The sequence below is a fragment of the Lottia gigantea genome (genome assembly GCF_000327385.1).
Source record: "Lottia gigantea unplaced genomic scaffold LOTGIsca_2, whole genome shotgun sequence".
NCBI classification, from domain to species: domain Eukaryota; kingdom Metazoa; phylum Mollusca; class Gastropoda; family Lottiidae; genus Lottia; species Lottia gigantea.
In genome coordinates this window covers 3,234,302-3,254,771 of record NW_008708400.1, presented here as the reverse complement: position 1 = coordinate 3,254,771, position 20,470 = coordinate 3,234,302, and the positions used below count along the sequence as shown (strand labels likewise).

At 30.6% G+C, this 20,470-nt stretch overlaps 2 protein-coding genes across 2 annotated transcripts; one reads left to right on the top strand and one right to left on the bottom strand.

The window, feature by feature from the left end:
• Positions 1-3,355: 3,355 nt before the first annotated feature.
• On the top strand, positions 3,356-5,531 carry LOTGIDRAFT_152807 (hypothetical protein; the record flags this gene model as incomplete). The annotated part of the gene is made up of 5 exons (XM_009053318.1): positions 3,356-3,366; positions 3,615-3,673; positions 4,140-4,265; positions 4,959-5,027; positions 5,350-5,531. 5 exons carry the CDS (start codon positions 3,356-3,358, stop codon positions 5,529-5,531), a joined length of 447 nt encoding a protein of 148 aa, XP_009051566.1.
• Positions 5,532-8,979: 3,448 nt separating this feature from the next.
• Positions 8,980-19,442, bottom strand: LOTGIDRAFT_149221 (hypothetical protein). Its single transcript, XM_009053317.1, has 4 exons — positions 19,217-19,442; positions 15,400-15,480; positions 10,144-10,250; positions 8,980-9,461 (listed from the first exon to the last, which is right to left on the bottom strand). The coding sequence occupies exons 1-4, from the start codon at positions 19,302-19,304 to the stop codon at positions 9,237-9,239; spliced, it is 501 nt and encodes a 166-aa protein (XP_009051565.1). The 5' UTR covers positions 19,305-19,442; the 3' UTR covers positions 8,980-9,236.
• Between the last annotated feature and the right edge of the window lie 1,028 nt (positions 19,443-20,470).

Here is a 20,470-nt window from a genome sequence, read left to right as displayed (position 1 = left end):
AAAATTTAAGTATTGGCTAAGAAGACGAAAAACAAAATCTTATATTGAATACTATTTTTGGCAACTTTCAGATTTTAAATATTTCTAAATATATTTAGATTGTCGTCATTGTAGATATAGATGTAAATATATTTAGATGGTTGTCATTGTAGATATAGATGAAAATATATTTAGATAGTCGTCATTGTAGATATAGACGTAAATATATTTAGATTGACGTCATAGTAGATATAGATGTAAATATATTTAGATGGTCGTCATTGTAGATATAGATGTAAATATATTTACATGGTTGTCATAGTAGATAATAGATGTCAATATATTTAGATGGTTGTCATTGTAGATATAGATGTAAATATATTTAGATAGTTATCATTGTAGATATAGATGTAAATATATTTAGATAGTTGTCATTGTAGATATAGATATAAATATATTTAGATAGTTGTCATTGTAGATATAGATATAAATATATTTAGATAGTTGTCATTGTAGATATAGATATAAATATATTTAGATAGTTGTCATAGTAGATAATAGATGTAAATATATTTAGATGGTTGTCATTGTAGATATAGATGTAAATATATTTAGATGGTCGTCATTGTAGATATAGATATAAATATATTTAGATTGTTGTCATTGTAGATATAGATATAAATATATTTAGATAGTTGTCATTGTAGATATAGATATAAATATATTTAGATTGACGTCATTGTAGATATAGATATAAATATATTTAGATTGTCGTCATTGTAGATATAGATGTAAATATATTTAGATTGTCATCATTGTAGATATAGATATAAATATATTTAGATAGTTGTCATTGTAGATATAGTTGTAAATATATTTAGATGGTTGTCATTGTAGATATAGATGTAAATATATTTAGATAGTTGTCATTGTAGATATAGATATAAATATATTTAGATTGTCGTCATTGTAGACAAAGATGTAAATATACTTACGTGGTTGTCATTGTAGATATAGATGTAAATATATTTACATGGCTGTCATAGTAGATATAGATGTAAATGTATTCAGATGGTTGTCATTGTACATATAGATGTAAATATATTTAGATTGTCGTCATTGTAGATATAGATGTAAATATAAGTAGATTGTCGTTATTGTAGATATAGATGTAAATATATTTAAATGGTTGTCATTGTAGATATAGATGTAAATATATTTAAATGGTTGTCATTGTAGATATAGATATAAATATATTTAAATTGTCGTCATTGTAGATATAGATGTAAATATATTTAGATAGTTGTCATTGTAGATATAGATGTAAATATATTTAAATGGTTGTCATTGTAGATCTAGATGTAAATATATTTAAATGGTTGTCATTGTAGATATATTTATACTATTGTTTATATATTACTGAATAAATATCCTTTAATTATAAGTTTGTTTTACAATTTTTGATTACAGAGATAGTAATCTGTGAGGCTTTACACTTTTACAAACCATGTAAACCAGTTATCAAAAAAACACATGATGACTCTTTAACAATTGCTATAAAAATTTTCCCAACCGATCTCCCTGGTCTCTATAATTTTCACATTTTTTTCGACATTGGGGTTTTTCAACTAACTCTTGAAAATATGAGTTAATCCGTATATTAAAAACAGAATCAAGGTGCAGAAAAGACATTTGAGCATGATAATGCTACACTGAAGGGAGAAGGAAAAATGAACGCAAAAACACAATATATTTATTTATGTATAATGGTAATACACAATATTTTTATAACATATAGATAATCACTAAATAAAGTATAGCTAAATAACATATTGGTAGATATGGATAGTTAGGGATAGGGACACATTTTTAAATGCATTCAGTCATATTAATTGGTAATGTATTTCTTAAATAGCCTACGTAGGCATAGGCCATTTTATATCTTTAGACTGATGAAATTAACAATCGAATTAATCTTTTGAGGATTAGTAAATAACCAATAAACAATACTCTTTTAATCTTACCTGTATGTGAAACCAGGTGATGTTTATACAAGGGAGATAATGATAACTAATGGTTGCTTAATTGATTTATTTTGCTTACATGGGAGTGTAAATACTTCCACTTCCAAAATCGCTTTGGACGTGTTCTCCGCCTTCCTAGATTAGATAAATTTTCCTGACCTCCAACATATCTAGTGCCCTATAATGCAGACAGGGGAGCCGGGTTCTCGGAAGCCCCCTCCGTTAATGAAATCCCCTCTCTCTGGACATGAATCTTGTATTTCTATTCTGAAATACTTGCATGAGCTATTAAATTTTAATTTAATATGAGCTCATGTGACATATATTATTGCCAGAGTAGTTGTTTGTGAACTGTTTTTTAATTTGGTTAATGGTCGAAAGCTTGTCGATAGGTCTAATAGAAGTACTTTGACTATTAACCTAAACATATAAAATTGTTCAAAACTTATGCTGGGGTCTCAGAATGCAGTAGGGCATTGTTAAAAAAAAAGTCGTGGTCACGTATTCTGGAAACGATCTTAGTGCTAGGATGTCCTATAGGTTCTTATCGTCTAACATTGATTCTAGGATATCCTAGCGCTATTTAGTTGAACCACTGCCAATAAAGTCTATCTTTTCAGTGGTTTTCAGCCGGCCCTTCCAACATGTAAAGTTTGCAAAGTTATGGTATTTTAGTTTGGTAGTGGTGTCGGCAGTCAGCCTATGTAGTCTAGTTAGGTAAATGAAATGAAATGAATGGAGTTTTACGTCCTACTTTTCTGCACCTTGTGGGCTAATGAAGACGGTCTAGTTAGGTAGACAAGCTAAATAAAATAATAGGGAGGGGTGGAGTATAGCTGTTTATAAACTGAAATTGCCAAAATTCAAATTTGAAACATTTTGCCATAACTTATTTGTCATCCAACGGAAATTATGCTGATAGAACATATGACTGCTTTGTAAGTGTTTGGGGCCATGTATTTGCCCTAAATGTCAAGATTTAATCAAAATATTTGTCGACATAATATTGAAGGTATTGTTTTTAATTTAAATATCCCGGGCTAGTTTGATAGAAAATTAAAATTGTCCATTGAAATTCGGGTTATAATACACAAAAAAATCCACAAAATTAATTCAGAATTATTTTCATTGTTTGATTATAATCTTTTTATTGTTTTTATCTAATTAAACCAATCAAAAACTATTAATTTTAAACGAAAATTGATTATGACGTCATAATGGAATATGCATAATTTGACACAGAGCGTTTGATTTTCTAACGAGAAGACGCTTTTCAAATTTGTTCTGCGAATTTCTTAGAAATTTTACACGGACTACTCTACATTGCCGTTTTATCCATTGAGATTATTGAAATGGCAGTATTGTAAGTAATCTTTGATTGATTTTCTTTAGTTTGACCGCAATTTTCGTATAAGATTTTTAAGTTGAAAATATTTTGTTTGTAGGAATGTAGGCTTAGGCCTAACCTAATTTGGTGTCTTAGAATTCTTTCTCGCTTTCTTTCCAACTCAACACCAGAGTATCAAAGTTTCTTAGATAGGCCGGCACTGGTACAATTTTAAAAGTCGTACACCGGATTAAATCTAGTTTACTTCAATATTTTGTTTTCAGATTCAAAAAAGCTTTGATTGACCTTGGTACAAAACAAGTGTCTGTGGTATCCAATAAAGGTAATTTCTTTAGTGTTTCTATACTTCTCAACACAAAATATCTTAATGAGCAAAAAACGCTCTTCAAATCTATATTTTGATGCGTAATTTTAGAAGAAATTGTGAAATTCTACTTTACAAAAACATAAAATCAGGATTTTCTCTGTTATTTACTGATATATTTTTATATAATTTTCATGATATGAGTGCAGTATCCTAGAGTACATGTTGGACAAAAAAAATTCCTTTAAATTTAAACAGAAAGCTATATTTTGAGGGAAAACGCGAGCATTTCACTACCCATAGCTGATTTGACGTCATGGCAACAAAGAGCCTAGAGATAAGGTTTTCGCGTCATGTTATTATTATGACGTTATAACGTTATCTGTCTTTGTGATCATAACCTCTTTAGTTTACATCTGTCAGAATTAGACCTTCATCTAACATACAGTCTTAAAAATCTCATTTTATATTTAACTTATTCCAGAGTCCAATGTATATGACTGTTGTTCTTTATATTGGTTACCTTTACATGAAAAAATGTGGACAGGAGAAGTTGAATTCAGATTCATTAAAAATTGGGCTGAGGATGTGGAATTAAATTTCACTGAAGGTATTAATAGGTTTTTTAAAATCTAGTTTGATTTTTTGAAGTTTTTTGACACAGGGGTAATATAAATCCTAATTTTTATTTGGAGCTTTATATACTATTTTGGTTTATGTTGATTCGTAGAGATCATGATTTAAATGTATACTATCTCCTAGGCATACAAAACTACGTACCGGTATGGTTCTTACATGGAAATAACACTACGGCGTTAGGTTAGGGAAATAACATAATGTAAGGACCATACGTAGTTTCGTATGACCTCTTAGGATGACCCAAAAATTGAAAATTTTAAACTTGGTTAAAATGGGTCGTTGTTCATCAGTGGACTTACGTGGTGCTATAACCATACAAAAGAATCCCTCTTAAATACAATATATCCATGAAACTAGGTAATAATTCATTAAACTAAGGAATTTTGAAACCTGCTTAAAAGCGTCTTTTAATGACTTTTTGATCATAGATATGTCGTCTTACAAAGATTCTAGTCTTTAGTCATGGCACTTGGTAAGTCCAACTGATGAATGTATACACTTGTTGACCAAGTTTTAGACTTTAAATTCCATGTCTATTCAAAGAGGTAGTATACTTTAAAAAACAAAAAATTCCAAAGCAATGTCAGCTGGATCGACTGGATAATGAGAAAAGATATTTTCAATGTCTCCTGTATTTTGCAATATGTTTTGTTTCTATTTAAAGATTTAGGGAATTCAGGGGGTGATAAAAGGAACAATACATTACTTGATATATCTACCACTAGATCTTCAAGTAAGTTGACAAACGCTTTTCCATTTCTTAAAACAAATACCAACTTCACCTCACCTTTTCAAAAGCGGAATTGGTTTTGAAGCTACAAAAGGCTGATACTCTATGAGAATATGAGTAGCCTACAGGGATCTTGTTGTTGGTTTAAGTGTATCAAGCTGACTAAAGACTTAAATGTCAAAATTCTCGATCCTAACTAAAGGACCAAGGACGAGAGTACTGAAAACAAATTCAAGTTATATAATTCAGCCGCATAGTCAAACTCGTCAGAAATAATATTTTTGTCTGAACACCAATAATAAATCATTAACTTTCTCTGTTTCAGGAGTCGAGAGGTCTTGTGCCAGAAAAGAGAACTGGGATAATGAGCTCTTTCCGGACTATCTTTTTAAATACAATGAAACATGGGAGGGGGAACTTTTTTCGACTCAATATATGGAATCTTTTCGGGAATCTTGGGAGGGGGATTTTTATTCTGATTTTTATATTATGTCATTTGAGTTTTAATAAAAATTTATATTTTTTTTATTAGTAATTTATCTTATTTTATTTAATTTTTTGTTTTTTTCATTTTATTTTTGTTTATTTTTTTTTTTCTATTTTTTTTTTCATTTTGTATATTTAGTTTTATTTTACTTTGGTTTTTTTTTTTTTTTTTTATTTGATATATTTTTTGACGATTACTGTTGTGAAATTTGTTATATAAAGTATGAATCATGGGAGGGGGAACTTTTTTTGACTCAATATATGGAATCTTTTCGGAAATCATGTGAGAGGGAATTTCTTTCTGATTTTTATATTATGTCATTGAGTTTTAATAAAATATATATTTTTTTATTATTAATTTATCTCATTTTATTTATTTTTGTATTCATTTTTGTTTATTTCATTCTATTTTTGTTTATTTTTTTTTCATTTTTTATATTTAGTTTTATTTTACTTTGTTTCTTTTTTTCATTTTTTTATTTTATTTATTTTTTGACGATTACTGCTGTGATATTTGTTATATAAAGTAACTTTACATTTTGAAGATTTAAAAACTTAAATACTTTTTGCGTCAACTAAGCTGTTTATTTATTCATTCAATATTTTATCGATAGAACTCTATACAAAATATTAGTAAATACAATCCGCTAACATTATTCACTTGTAACTATAAAATATTTAATATTACATCTACAAAATTTAAGTATTGGCTAAGAAGACGAAAAACAAAATCTTATATTGAATACTATTTTTGGCAACTTTCAGATTTTAAATATTTCTAAATATATTTAGATTGTCGTCATTGTAGATATAGATGTAAATATATTTAGATGGTTGTCATTGTAGATATAGATGAAAATATATTTAGATAGTCGTCATTGTAGATATAGACGTAAATATATTTAGATTGACGTCATAGTAGATATAGATGTAAATATATTTAGATGGTCGTCATTGTAGATATAGATGTAAATATATTTACATGGTTGTCATAGTAGATAATAGATGTAAATATATTTAGATGGTTGTCATTGTAGATATAGATGAAAATATATTTACATGGTTGTCATAGTAGATATAGATGTAAATAAATTTAGATGGTTGTCATTGTAGATATAGATATAAATATATTTAGATTGTCGTCATTGTAGATATAGATATAAATATAAGTAGATTGTCGTCATTGTAGATATAGATGTAAATATATTTAGATTGTCGTCATTGTAGATATAGATATAAATATATTTAAATTGTCGTCATTGTAGATAAAGATGTAAATATATTTAGATTGTCGTCATTGTTGATATAGATGTAAATATATTTAGATGGTTGTCATTGTAGATATAGATGTAAATATATACATGGTTGTCATTGTAGATATAAATGTAAATATATTTACATGGTTGTCATAGTAGATATAGATGTAAATATATTTAGATTGTCGTCATTGTAGATATAGATATAAATATAAGTAGATTGTCGTCATTGTAGATATAGATGTAAATATATTTAGATTGTCGTCATTGTAGACAAAGATGTAAATATATTTACATGGTTGTCATAGTAGATATAGATGTAAATGTATTCAGATGGTTGTCATTGTACATATAGATGTAAATATAAGTAGATTGTCGTTATTGTAGATATAGATGTAAATATATTTAGATGGTTGTCATTGTAGATATATTTATACTATTGTTTATATATTACTGAATAAATATCCTTTAATTATAAGTTGTTTTTTTTTTATTACAGAGATAGTAATTGATGAATCTAAAAAAAGAAATAAAAAAGTTACAAATGGTGTCTCTTTCCTTCTCTTTCGGTCAAACTTTCAGAATTATTGTTATTTTTGTTGTATTGAAAGACGAAACACCATGGACTACATCATAACAATATAACAATTGCTATCAAATTTTCCCAAACAATCTCCCTGGTCTCTATAATTTCCACATTTTCAACATTGTGGTTTTCGAACTAATTCTTGAAAATATGAGTTAATCTCCGTATATTAAAAACAGAGTCAAGGTGCAGAAAAGACATTTGAGCATGATAATGCTACACTGAAGGGAGAAGGAAAAATGAACGCAAAAACACAATATATTTATTTATGTATAATGGTAATACACAATATTTTTATAACATATAGATAATCACTAAATAAAGTATAGCTAAATAACATATTGGTAGATATGGATAGTTAGGGACAGGGACAAATTGTTACATGCACTCAGTCATATTAATTGGTAATGTATTTCTTAAATAGCCTACATAGGCGTAGCTAAGGTTTTCCACATTTTCAAAATCGGATTCCAAGCATACTTTTAAATAATTGTTTCTAATAGAGGATTTCTTGTTTATATAGACCAATTCTACACTCTTTTCAATTTTAGATGGTTCCATCCTATTCAAACCATACTCCAGTCCTGATGCGTCTTTGGGTAAAAAAGACCATGTCAAACCCTGTATTTTGAGTTAATCAAAATATAGGATCTTTCCAACTATGAAATCATTCCATTGATGACAAATAATCATTGCCTTACAAAAGAATGACCTTACCAATTCCTATGTTTTGATTCTATAAAAAGCAATTTGAAACAGCAAAGCTTCTTTTACCAAAGTTACACATTAAATCAACAATACATTTCAATAATCTAACTTAAACTATTTGAGCATTAGAGAAAAAAATAACAAAATGAAGTATTTAATACAGTCCAAGTAACAAAGGAAATTTTAACATCAAACCACTTATTAAAATAATGCAACCTTTGCCAAAATACCAAAGCAGTGAAGGAATCCAAATATAATGGGTATGAAATTTGGATGGATTAGTTGTTCCACAGATATCCAGTTGCTCCTTTGAGTATTTCTAGTGACAAATTCTGAATATATGGACATACCTTCAAAATAAATTTCTGTCAAAAAGCAGATAGTTCAACAACCAAACATTTACCCAATGACAATTACTCATTTAAACTATAAGCAAAATCTGAATTTAATACTAAATCAAGGCTCAGGTTATATTGAAAGGAAAAGGTTTACAAAAACAGTTTTCTATATGGGATTATATAAAAATAGCTACAAGATTCATCATATAAACTACAAAATTTCATTTATTCATAACGTTATTCAAAATCAAAGTTTCCTGAAACTTGACTGTTCAGGCTTTCTGCCTGAGATCTATGTAATTTCTAAAAAGAACATTGACAATCTCATTTCATTGTAAGTGGTAAATCTCAAAGTTTTTGGTTGTATATTTTGAGAAGGTCTCATATATTTTGGCAACAAGATCATTTTTAATATCATTGCAACTACAGGACCATGTTGGATTATAAATTTCAGAGTTGCTTCCCTTGTATCAAAATCCACAACTTGGTCCCAAAATAGAAAGATATGTAGATATTCAATTATGTTTGTAAAATTGAATTCCATTAATGAACGTTTGTAAAAAAATCATATAAAGCGTTTTACAGATCTCAATGAATTAATTTTGGAATACAAACATTTGTTTTTATAAAATAGCAGGTATAAAAAAATGGCAGACTAATTAACATAAAGGAAATTTTCAATATTTAAAAATTCATTGCCTGGCTTGTTTTTTTTTTTTAAACAAGATGAGCATAAAAACTTTACTATTACAGATAGTATAAATTTTTAATGTATTTGAATTTGAAAATCAATCAATGACCTTGTTGTCAAAACCAATCTCATAAGATAATAAATTGATTAATGATGATGACCATGGTCTTTATGGTGATCTTTATGACGACAAACTAATACTGGTACATGGGAATGATGGATAACATAATCACTGACACTACCAATCAATGTACGACGTATTTTACCCATACCACGACTACCAACTACAATCATTGTGGCGTTCTCTTCATCAGCTGCTTCAATAATAGCTTCACCAACTTTCCCTGTCATTTGTTTCACTTTACCACCAAGCTAAATAGAAGTAAAATAAAATAATCTATCAAAGTTTTGGCAACCTCAGCCAACCTCTTGGCAACTATTTCATTTAGTTGTGATATTTCCAAATCATTTGAATTTTAAATGATGTTAACCCTTTGAACACTGAGTGTAAATGAAATAAAACCTTGTATGCCCTGAACTCCAAGTATTATAACTTGGTATATATATTCTAAATTACTTGGCTATATATTGCAAAATTATGTGGCTTGCTAGGGTTGAAAGGGTTAAGAAATGTCTCTCAGCCAGCTCCCATGCACACAGTGAAGTGGTGTCTTGTCTAATCTCTATCCCAATTAGGCAAGTGACAACATACATCTTAATGATGTTAAAATTACTATAATCATGTTAAAATATTTTGCTTATCCAAATGCGTTTTATGCAAATATGACAAAATCAATCTTGCGTAATTTGCACAGATGATTTTCTTATCTGATCTGGATAAATAAAAATATCTCTTATCTGTCGTAAACGAGAAGATTTGTTTACAGAAGAAAAGTGACTCTCTTATCCAATTAGCAAGGGTATACAGATTCAAATCTGCATATAAGTTTAAAATTTTTTTAATCACACTGTTTAATTACTTCTAAATTTTACATACCTAATTTTTGTTTTTAGCTAATGCCAAAAGCCCTGCTAACAAAATATTTGTACTTACATGAACCTTCTTCATTTTTTCACTGTATCTATTGATCAATTCTTTAAGCTTATGGTCTTCTTCCTTCATTAATTCATTAACAACAACAGGATCAGTCAATATACCAGCTAAAATAATAAATTATAACATAATCAGTCAATATACCAGCTAAATAATAAATCATCTTACAATCAGTCAATATACCAGCTAAAATAATAAATCATAACACAATCAGTCAATATACCAGCTAAAATAATAAATCATTAACACAATCAGTCAATATACCAGCTAAAATAATAAATTATAAGATAATCAGTCAATATACCAGCTACAATAATAAATCATAACACAATCAGTCAATATACCAGCTAAAATAATAAATCATTAACACAATCAGTCAATATACCAGCTACAATAATAAATCATAACATAATCAGTCAATATACCAGCTAAAATAATAAATCATAACACAATCAGTCAATATACCAGCTAAAATAATAAATCATTACACAATCAGTCAATATACCAGCTAAAAAAATAAATCATTAACACAATCAGTCAATATACCAGCTAAAATAATAAATCATTAACACAATCAGTCAATATACCAGCTAAAATAATAAATCATAACACAATCAGTCAATATACCAGCTAAAATAATAAATTATAACATAATCAGTCAATATACCAGCTACAATAATAAATCATAACACAATCAGTCAATATACCAGCTAAAATAATAAATCATAACACAATCAGTCAATATACCAGCTAAAATAATAAATCATTACACAATCAGTCAATATACCAGCTAAAATAATAAATCATTAACACAATCAGTCAATATACCAGCTAAAGTCAATATACCAGCTAAAGTCAATATACCAGCTAAAATAATAAACATAAACACAATCAGTCAATATACCAATTAATATAATAAACATAAACACAATCAGTCAATATACCAACTAAAATAATAAAAGTAAACACAATCAGTCAATATACCAGCTAAAATAATAAAAGGTAAACACAATCAGTCAATATACCAACTAAACTATTAAACACAATCAGTTAATATACCAGCTAAAATAATAAATCATAACACAATCAGTCAATATACCAGCTAAAATAATAAAAAGTAAACACAATCTGTCAATATACCAACTAAACTACTAAACACAATCAGTTAATATACCAGCTAAAATAATAAATCGTAACACAATCAGTCAATATACCAGCTAAAATAATAAATCATAACACAATCAGTCAATATACCAGCTAAAATAATAAAAAGTAAACACAATCAGTCAATATACCAACTAAACTACTAAACACAATCAGTTAATATACCAGCTAAAATAATAAATCATAATACAATCAGTCAATATACCAGCTAAAATAATAAATCATTAACACAATTCTAAGATCCTAAATGTAGTCAAGAAAACATCAGGAATTCATTCCCATTTATTCATTGATATTTTTGTAATTCTGTTAGAAGATGTCAACATCAAAAAAGTGCTCCTGAGGTTTTCCTGAAAATTGGAAAACCATTGGCAGCACCTCAAGAAACTTATTTACCATCAGTACCAATCATTAAAATGTTTAGCCCTTGACATAAATATATTATCTATGTCAAATAATTAAGAGATTTTTAATGAATCTCATAGTACTAAAATACCAGAATAAAGTGGGCAACTGGTAATGTCAATATATACATTCAGTAACATTTTGTGTCAATAAATACAAATAAAACAAAGTTATATCATAATGAATAATCTCTACAGTAAGCAAAGGGTATATTTAAAAGGTCACATTTCCACATTTTTAGCATTTTTCAAATGTAAACATAAGTGACATTTCACTGTTACAAGCCAGCAATCAAAAGCTTTTGATAAACAATTAGCAATAAGTAGAGTTGAGCTGGTAGATATATATGTAATATGTAGATAAATAGAAAGGAATATGACATGGGTAACAACTGGTGTAAAGGAGAAAGATTAGAACTATTATATACTAGAATAGTTGATGCTAGTAATCAGACTATAAATAACTACATATATATATAATAACAGGTTTATTAGTTCACAGACCATGATCAAGTTTCATTGAAATGTTCTGTTCTGGTATTGAGGTTTTATTGAAATATTTTGGCTCTGTTATTGAGGTTTCATTGAAATATTTGGCCATAGTATTGAGGTTTCATTGAAATATTTTGGCTCTGCTATTAAGGTTTTATTGAAATTTTTGGCTCTGGCATTGGCGGTGCATTAAGATTTTTGGCGCTGGTATTGAGGTAACATTAAAACTATTTGCTTTGTGAATGAAGTTTCATTGAAATTAGTGTTTTAAATAAGCCATGGTTCATAAAAATAAAAATGAAAATGTTTAAATTCTTAAATTTAGAACTGCATCATTTTCTCATTTTTGAAGCCATGAAGTAATCTTGCTGTCCATCTTTTTAAATCATTTGTTTATTTTCAAGTTTTGACAGCATGATATGTGCCATTGTCAATCTTACCCGAAAAAAAAAAAATTGCTGAGAGTCTAAATATTATAAGTCTATCTGTGAACTATATATGACCTTCTTGCTACACAATAATTAGGACAACTAGTCAGAAATCAATAATTACTTAGTAGACTAGCTCTCTGGTACGCTAAAACCAAATAAATCTTAATGTTATTTCTTCAGTAATCATTACCCAAGTTTCCCTGTGGTAAATGATGTTTATCAGGCGTATTTAAATTATAAAAATCAGAAGGAACCTTGTTAGTATAGAAATCTTTTAAATGCACTGAAAAGCTGGTTTAAGTTCACTCTAAAAATAAACATATCAAATTTTCAAGAAAAAACCTATTTATCAGTTGAGTTTTAAGCAATCAGCCTAGCCATAATATGCTAAAATATAAAGCACGCAGGATTTGAGTAGTAGAGCAAACAGAACAGAGTTTGTGCATTGTGATAATACCAATTTCAATGACTTCATTGTTGATCTCTCTTTTTTTCAAAAATTATTGATACAAAAATACAATATTACTCTGATATGCTGAAAGCATGCTTTCAAAAATGAATAATCAGTCTTATACAGATATAGCAATACACAACGTCAAGTATAAATATATGTGGTAAAAATAAATTCAAATGAACGGCTAGTGCCTAAATATTAATTTCCCTTTAAATATATTTTGATCAACACTTTGATACCATAGAATATGTATTCAGTACTAAATTTATTGAAAGATAGGAATCCATGCATAAACCAGATGTTGGCAACTAAATTGATAAAATAATTTACACTTAACAATGCTGATATCTAAATGTTTCATGTTTTTTCAATGAGGTATGTTTTACCATCTGTAAAGGATTTCCTCACCACAATTTTGCACATGTGGGAAAACTGAGAATAGGCATTGACTTGTATTATCAAACATATCTAACAAACATTTAGCAAAAATTATTATTTATAATGTATCAATACTGATGAAATGTGGTCACAGCTTGATTGATAGTGGCACCTGTTTTCACATTTTCTGCTTATATCCTCAGTCAGGTCATTTTATAAAGTCATGTTTTAGAATTGTTATGAAAACATGCCAATTCGTATTGCACATCCCAAACACAGCATAGTCGATAAAAATACCGGGAACACGTCATCACTTCCGGGGAAAAAACGTAAATTTCGTGAAAGTGACATTTCCCTCTCTAGCATGTTCTGCACGTGCATAAAAACTGTATAAAACGGCTGATCAGACACGTTGATATCACAGCAACAAAAAGAACACAAGAAATGCCACGTTTGACAGCCATCGAGAGAGAGAGAGACGTTGGAATGGTCCAACAAGGAGCGACACACGTCGATGTCGCCAGAAGGTTGGATTGCGCACGCATCACTATCACCAGGTTGATGCAGCGGTTACGTCAGACAGATCAGACGTCAGACAGGCTCAGGAGTGGAAGACCACGAGTAACCACGCCCCGTGAAGATCGTTACATCCGGGTATTACACCTGAGGAACCGCACCGTAACAGCGACGTCCACGGCGGCTACAGCACTGGGACACAGGATCAGTCGACAGACCGTCTACAGGAGACTACGGCAGTATGGTATCCAGCCACGTCATCCCTACCGCGGACCGCTCCTGACGCCTCGGCACCGGAACCACAGACTGATCTGGACCAGGCGAGTTCGACGTTGGCAACGGCGGAACTGGGCACGTGTTATGTTCTCTGATGAGAGCAGATTCCTCATCTTCAAAAACGATGGAGTGCAGCTTGTATACCGACGATTTGGTGAACGTTTGGCGCTTAACTGTATCCAACAGGTCCGGTCGTTTGGAGGTGGAGGGTTAATGGTTTGGGATGGCATATGTGGTGGAAACCTGAATGCACAGCGTTATATTGATGACATCCTACGGCCTACAGGTTTTGCCATGGTCGGCATGTTCACCGGACATGAATCCCATCGAGCACTTATGGGACCACCTCGATCGGCAAATCCGACGTCGCCGTGTGCCTCCAGTCAACGTCCAGGACTTGGAACGATGTCTCCTCGAGGAATGGCAACGAATCACTCCCAACGTCATCAGACGTTTGACGGCATCAGTCCGTAGGTGTGTTCTGGCATGCATTGATGCTCACGGTGGACATACCCGCTACTGACTTGACTTTGTGACGTGAGGTGTGACATTTCCCGTTGTTTCTGTGATCAGTGCTCTAATGAAATGTTCTTTTTTCGACCCCACCCATCTTTAAAGGCTTGTCATATTGGTTGTACAGATTTTATTGAAATGAAATTTTTGTACAGATGTTGTGAAAGGATTTCTCAAAAGCATAACACCAAGCCTAAACTTCTGCATTGTTTAGTTTTTCTTTTATGTCGTTGCAAACAGGTGGTATCGTTTCTTTTGGACACTAGTTTAGTTTTACTATACATCCTTATTTACCTATATAGTTTTATAACAAGAGCTACTACCCTAGGATAAAACAGCGTGAAGTAAATAATCCGTTAGTATTATAAGAGTTGAGTAAAATCTAGAAGCATGTTAGCATAACTAAAAATTCATTACAAGACTAGAAAGGGAAGTTTGAAAACATTGCAAAGCAAATACTAAAAAGCAAAAAGTACATGCAGGATTGTGATTCTCTAAAATTCTTACAAAAACTTCTAACGTTTTAACCATTCAAATTCTCATTGTAAGATATTTTAGAAATGGGCTAAAGGAATGATAAGGGAAAGCATCATACCATAACCATGCAGCATTAATTATTATTACTTACGAGATGCAATGACAGAACTATATTCAGGCACCATAACAAGAATAATCCTATCAGCCTCATGTTTAACATTCTCCATAAAAACTGTAAGAAAAAGGATCATTAAGAACACACCATGCCAAATCTTTGGGAATGAAAATAGCTGATACTTACGTGCTTGTACTAATGATGTTAATTCTGCTACGTGAACCATGATCAGTACATCTTCAGATCTCCGCACATTTTCTAAATAGACTGAAAAATCCGTAATAACACCAACTACTTTTCAATTTCATTAAAAATAGTTAGCTTGGGAAAACTGTGCATCACAAAACCAAACAATGATTAAAAGTCCACAAGCTGTCTATATCAATGAGGTAGATATTAAATAAGTCCAATGGCAATGATGGATTCATCAAGATGGAAGTAAATTTTATTTTCCAACAGTGAAATAGAGTTATGGTTTTATATGTCAAATTTGGAATAGTTTACAAATTTGTAATTAGTTATATAAAATAATATAATATGTATATATCACAATTCATCACGGGTCACGAGTCAGACTATATCTGTACTTTGATACACCCATCCTCCATTCACTAATTTTTCTTGGGTAGGCAATTCATTCATGAAGGCAAATATATTGAAAGTTTCTATTGCACACAAGCTTCAATTACTCTGTAATGAAGAGATAGAAATAAAGAAAAAGTTTTAAAAATCAGATATAGCTGCATAAAGAGGATTATTTCACTGTTGGCCAATATTGTGACTTTTAATTTTAGTACCGTCAACCTTACGACAGGAAAGAGGCCGTTAGTTTGATATGTTACCGTTCTATCCAAAACGTCTTGTTACCCTTTTGGTAGATTTATTACCATTTTAACCAATTTTGCGTTACTGATCATTTTGACTATCAAGATTTGTTACAGTTTTGGTACGTTACTAGGTACCAAAATAACACAGTAACAAAAAGATTATTTGTCATTAGTGACAAGTGTACCTTCTGTATCAAGGGCTAGATATTGTCAGACTCATAAACACTTGTTATATCTAGATGATATATTGAGGACTATAGCCTTTCAGTATAACTATGTCAGTATATCACAATAAAAAGTCTGAGTAGCATAAAAACCCTTGACATAGTAAGATTATAGTTGACAATAATATCCATAAAATATTCCACAGTTGTAACAGTTTATGACATTGAGACCTGTGCCTTGACATAACTTCATAAATAATCTTATTTAGACAAGTAATAGTAACACAGAGAGTTGATGTCAACAATAATCTTACTTATAGAATCATTAACATTCCAAGTCATGCCTCTTTATAATAAGCTCACATGTACTAAATGTGCACTTCCAGAAGTCTGTGTTGAAAACATCAATCCCAATTACATTAGGTGTTATAGAAAGATCATCAAGTTGCAAGACCTGCATCTTCACAATGTCAACTGTTACAAACTTTGGCCTTTACCTGGACTCCATCATCGCCATTCTACCTCTGACTGGCTGTTATTGCTAGCATACAATCAAATCATATCACTGAATTTACAAACTTCTGTGATACAAGAAAGGCAGCTTCAATTTAAGATTGTAATAGTTTGACATTGTGAAGAAGGGAAGAATTGTCCATCATATTTATCAAAAATATTCTGAATTGAGCTCTTGTTTTTTTTGGGTTTTTTTTTTCGATATCTGCCCTATGAATAGAACTCTCTTTACAAGCTAATTGAACAAAAATGAGATTCATTCAGTTCTATTCCAATTGAAATTCAACAAAACTATAGCTGGAATTTGACTTCAAGGTTCTTTACATTTTTATTTTAACCATTTTCAGGACTGCATGCATTTCTCAAGACACCAGACATTGCTTCAGAGTTTTGAAGAGTGTTGCTTATTGCAATCTCTGCTGATGGAAATACTTAGAGGAATATATCCTTTTAAAACCTTTAATGTAACTCATCTTTATTTGTAATACCTGTACAATCTCAGGCTCATATGGCTTTATTACTAAATCTTACATAATCTGTATGTAAAACAATATATTTCCTTATTTGTCTGTATATATATATTCATGACTTAAACAAAGTAACCACATCAAAGTTAAAGTAGCGGCAATTGAGGAAAAAACAATTTTTTAAAAAATACTTAACATTTACCTTAAAACAACAATCCTATTCTTTACCATAAAGTCAAAAAATACTTCCTTTGAAAGGTTTATATGAAAAATAGTATTTGACTTTCAACATAACATTTTTATTGCAAAAAAATAAACAAGATACATTGTTTCAACACAGCTTGATATTGTTGATAATACTGGGTTTTACAATAAACAAATAGGAAATTATCTGGATTTACTTTCAGCTGTCAATTGAGTCTTCAGAATTAAATCATAACAATCCCTTCTTCAATTTAATACCAGGGAAATGCTTTCAATTTACAATTTGCCAATGTGACAATAGTCTAATATCGTGGGTGACCGCTTGAAACCTCCTATAACAATATAACGAAATTAATTTTCGAGAAAAACGCAAAAAATATTTTTTATCGCCTTGGTCAACTTGACAATATATTCATTTTTGTTACTACCGTGTAGAATCCTTTTATTATCTTGTAAAACAAAACAAGTTTTATGATTTATCAGATTTTGCAGAGATTCTGTTGTCTAGTTAGGAAACTACTAAGGTAAATCCACTAATGAATACATACTAGTACAATAAGCCAAATTTGAGAATCTAAATGTTTGGTGCATTCTATAGAGGTAGATCTGTTTAATTATGCCAACTTAACTTCGTAGTGTGTAGTCATGTAACTATGTAGTATCATAAGGCACTGTCAAACCAAAAGACAAGGCAGAGGCTGAAATGATGAGAATCTCTATGCATATCTATTTCTGTCTACTCTTCAAACATACTTATACAGTCAAGTAACCTTATTTCGTGGAAACCTATTATTTGTGGATTTTCGGAAATGATTAATAATTTACGTGAGCGACCTTGCGCGACCTCCGCGTTAGTTTATTTTAATAAAAATGGGTTTTCTGTACAATGTCAGCTAGTAGAATGAATCCAGTAGTTTCAAGCAAGGTAAAATGTATTAATGTATACTTTGACAAATACAAAATGGCGGATTTCACTTATTACCAAACGTCACCATTTTTTATCGGCCGAATTTCATTATAATCCCGAGCGGTAATCGGAATTCCAAGTATCGTCTGCTAGAATATAATCCAACGAATGAAGTCACGTGATCAACTAGCGGATTCCGTGTCAGCAGAAATTTTATATGGAACACAAAGTGGACCATATTCCTATGTTGTTTCAGTGATTTTTAGCAATAAATCACGCTACGTATCATATTTTGTCAGTCACTATTTTTTTTTTAAATCGTGGTTCTTTGAAGGAATTGTCACTGGTTATAATGAATTGATATTAAAGATAAATACTAAGAGAAGTTAATTATACCACCCGGTATCCATACAACGTGTTTTTCTAGACTTATTTATAGATCAAACATTGTACACGAAAATAGGTGACGCATTCTGCTGCAGTTCCCGAGTTGGTTGCTCATGAAATATGGGTCAAAGTGAAGGATTCATTAAGAAAATCGAAATAAACCAATTTCTATTATTTTGTAGAATATCTGAGGAAACATCTAAGACATAAAAATTTTTTTTCGTTTTTTTAACTTTGACGAAATTCGGTGTTGAATCCTTATATCCACGAAAATAGGTTACACCACTGTATATGAATGGGTCACGTAGCTTAGAGTATCAATTTCATACGACTGTTGACTGTTGTAGGTTGACGTTGCAGAATTTGCGAGAAAAAAATACTCACAATCAAATGCATACTCTGAAAATTCGCTGTCATCAATTGCAATTACAATCACTCTTCCACTGTGTGCAACTTTTTGTTCCTCTGCCATCTTAGTCTTCTGATACAAACAGTCTGACTAGAAACTAAATTATATCTTCAACCGATTGAATGGAAATCTTTTGACAACAATGAGGCTAAGAGTGCATGTAGGACATGACCTAAAGTTCAAGGTAAAGCTTGTATCGGTTATCCAGCCATAAACAGGTTCTCTGTGGACGTCGTGCGTTTAGTCCGAATAACTATCTATCTGATGATTTCCTTTAGTGTCATTAATAGATAAAACAAAATTATGATTGACCATTGGTAGATGAAAATATACGTGTAACCTTGTAAAATGACACCAATATAAAAGTAAAAGGGCAAGATTACATTACAATTTCGTTTCGTTCAAAAATCCTTTGTCGGTCTCTATTATACACAGATAAAAATGGCGTACGTGTTTTATTCAAAATTTTCAATTTCAAGGGAAATAACTTTTTCAAGAGTTTTTGAATTTATTTGGACATCATTTCTATTAAAGTTGTCAATTCAAGGGGAGTAACTTGTACTTTTGAAGAAAATATTTAATGTTTTGATTTCGTTGATGACAAAATCCTTACTATTTATCAATACATTTTTCTACTCGACCCGTTTGTTGGAAGATATTTAGAGAATAGTGTTATAAAATTTCGGTGCAAAAAAAAAACCAGGTGCAGTGATTTCTTCACCCGACGTGCGTACTTCCCGTGTCTGCATTATCTGAAAGCACAAAGGTACACACAGAAGGTTGTTATAGCATAGAACAGTATACAGTTCTATAGTTCAGTTCTCGGAAGACGTAGGCCTAATTTGTAAGGAGCATGTAGGCTTTTCCACGGTTAAATTTTGTGTAATGTAAACGGTCGAGCGTTCTCAGAACGGTTCCAATTCTGGCCCACCTCGGGGAGGTGGTCTCGGAACGGTTCCGAGAACGGACTCGATAAAAATGTGTAATGTAAACGGTAACCGTTCTAAGAACGTTTTACTGCGCATGCGTCATAAGCGACCTTGACCGTTTCCCGCGGAATTCCGTCATCAATACTTACATTCTAAAATGGCTGCCCTAGGTACCGTTTGGACTTACGAAGAAACTAGTGAATTAATTCATCTGTGGAGTGATGAAAAAACACAGGCTTTACTCGAGTTTGCGAGGCATAAACACAAGGTGTTTTCCAAAAATGGCCACAGCATAAGCAG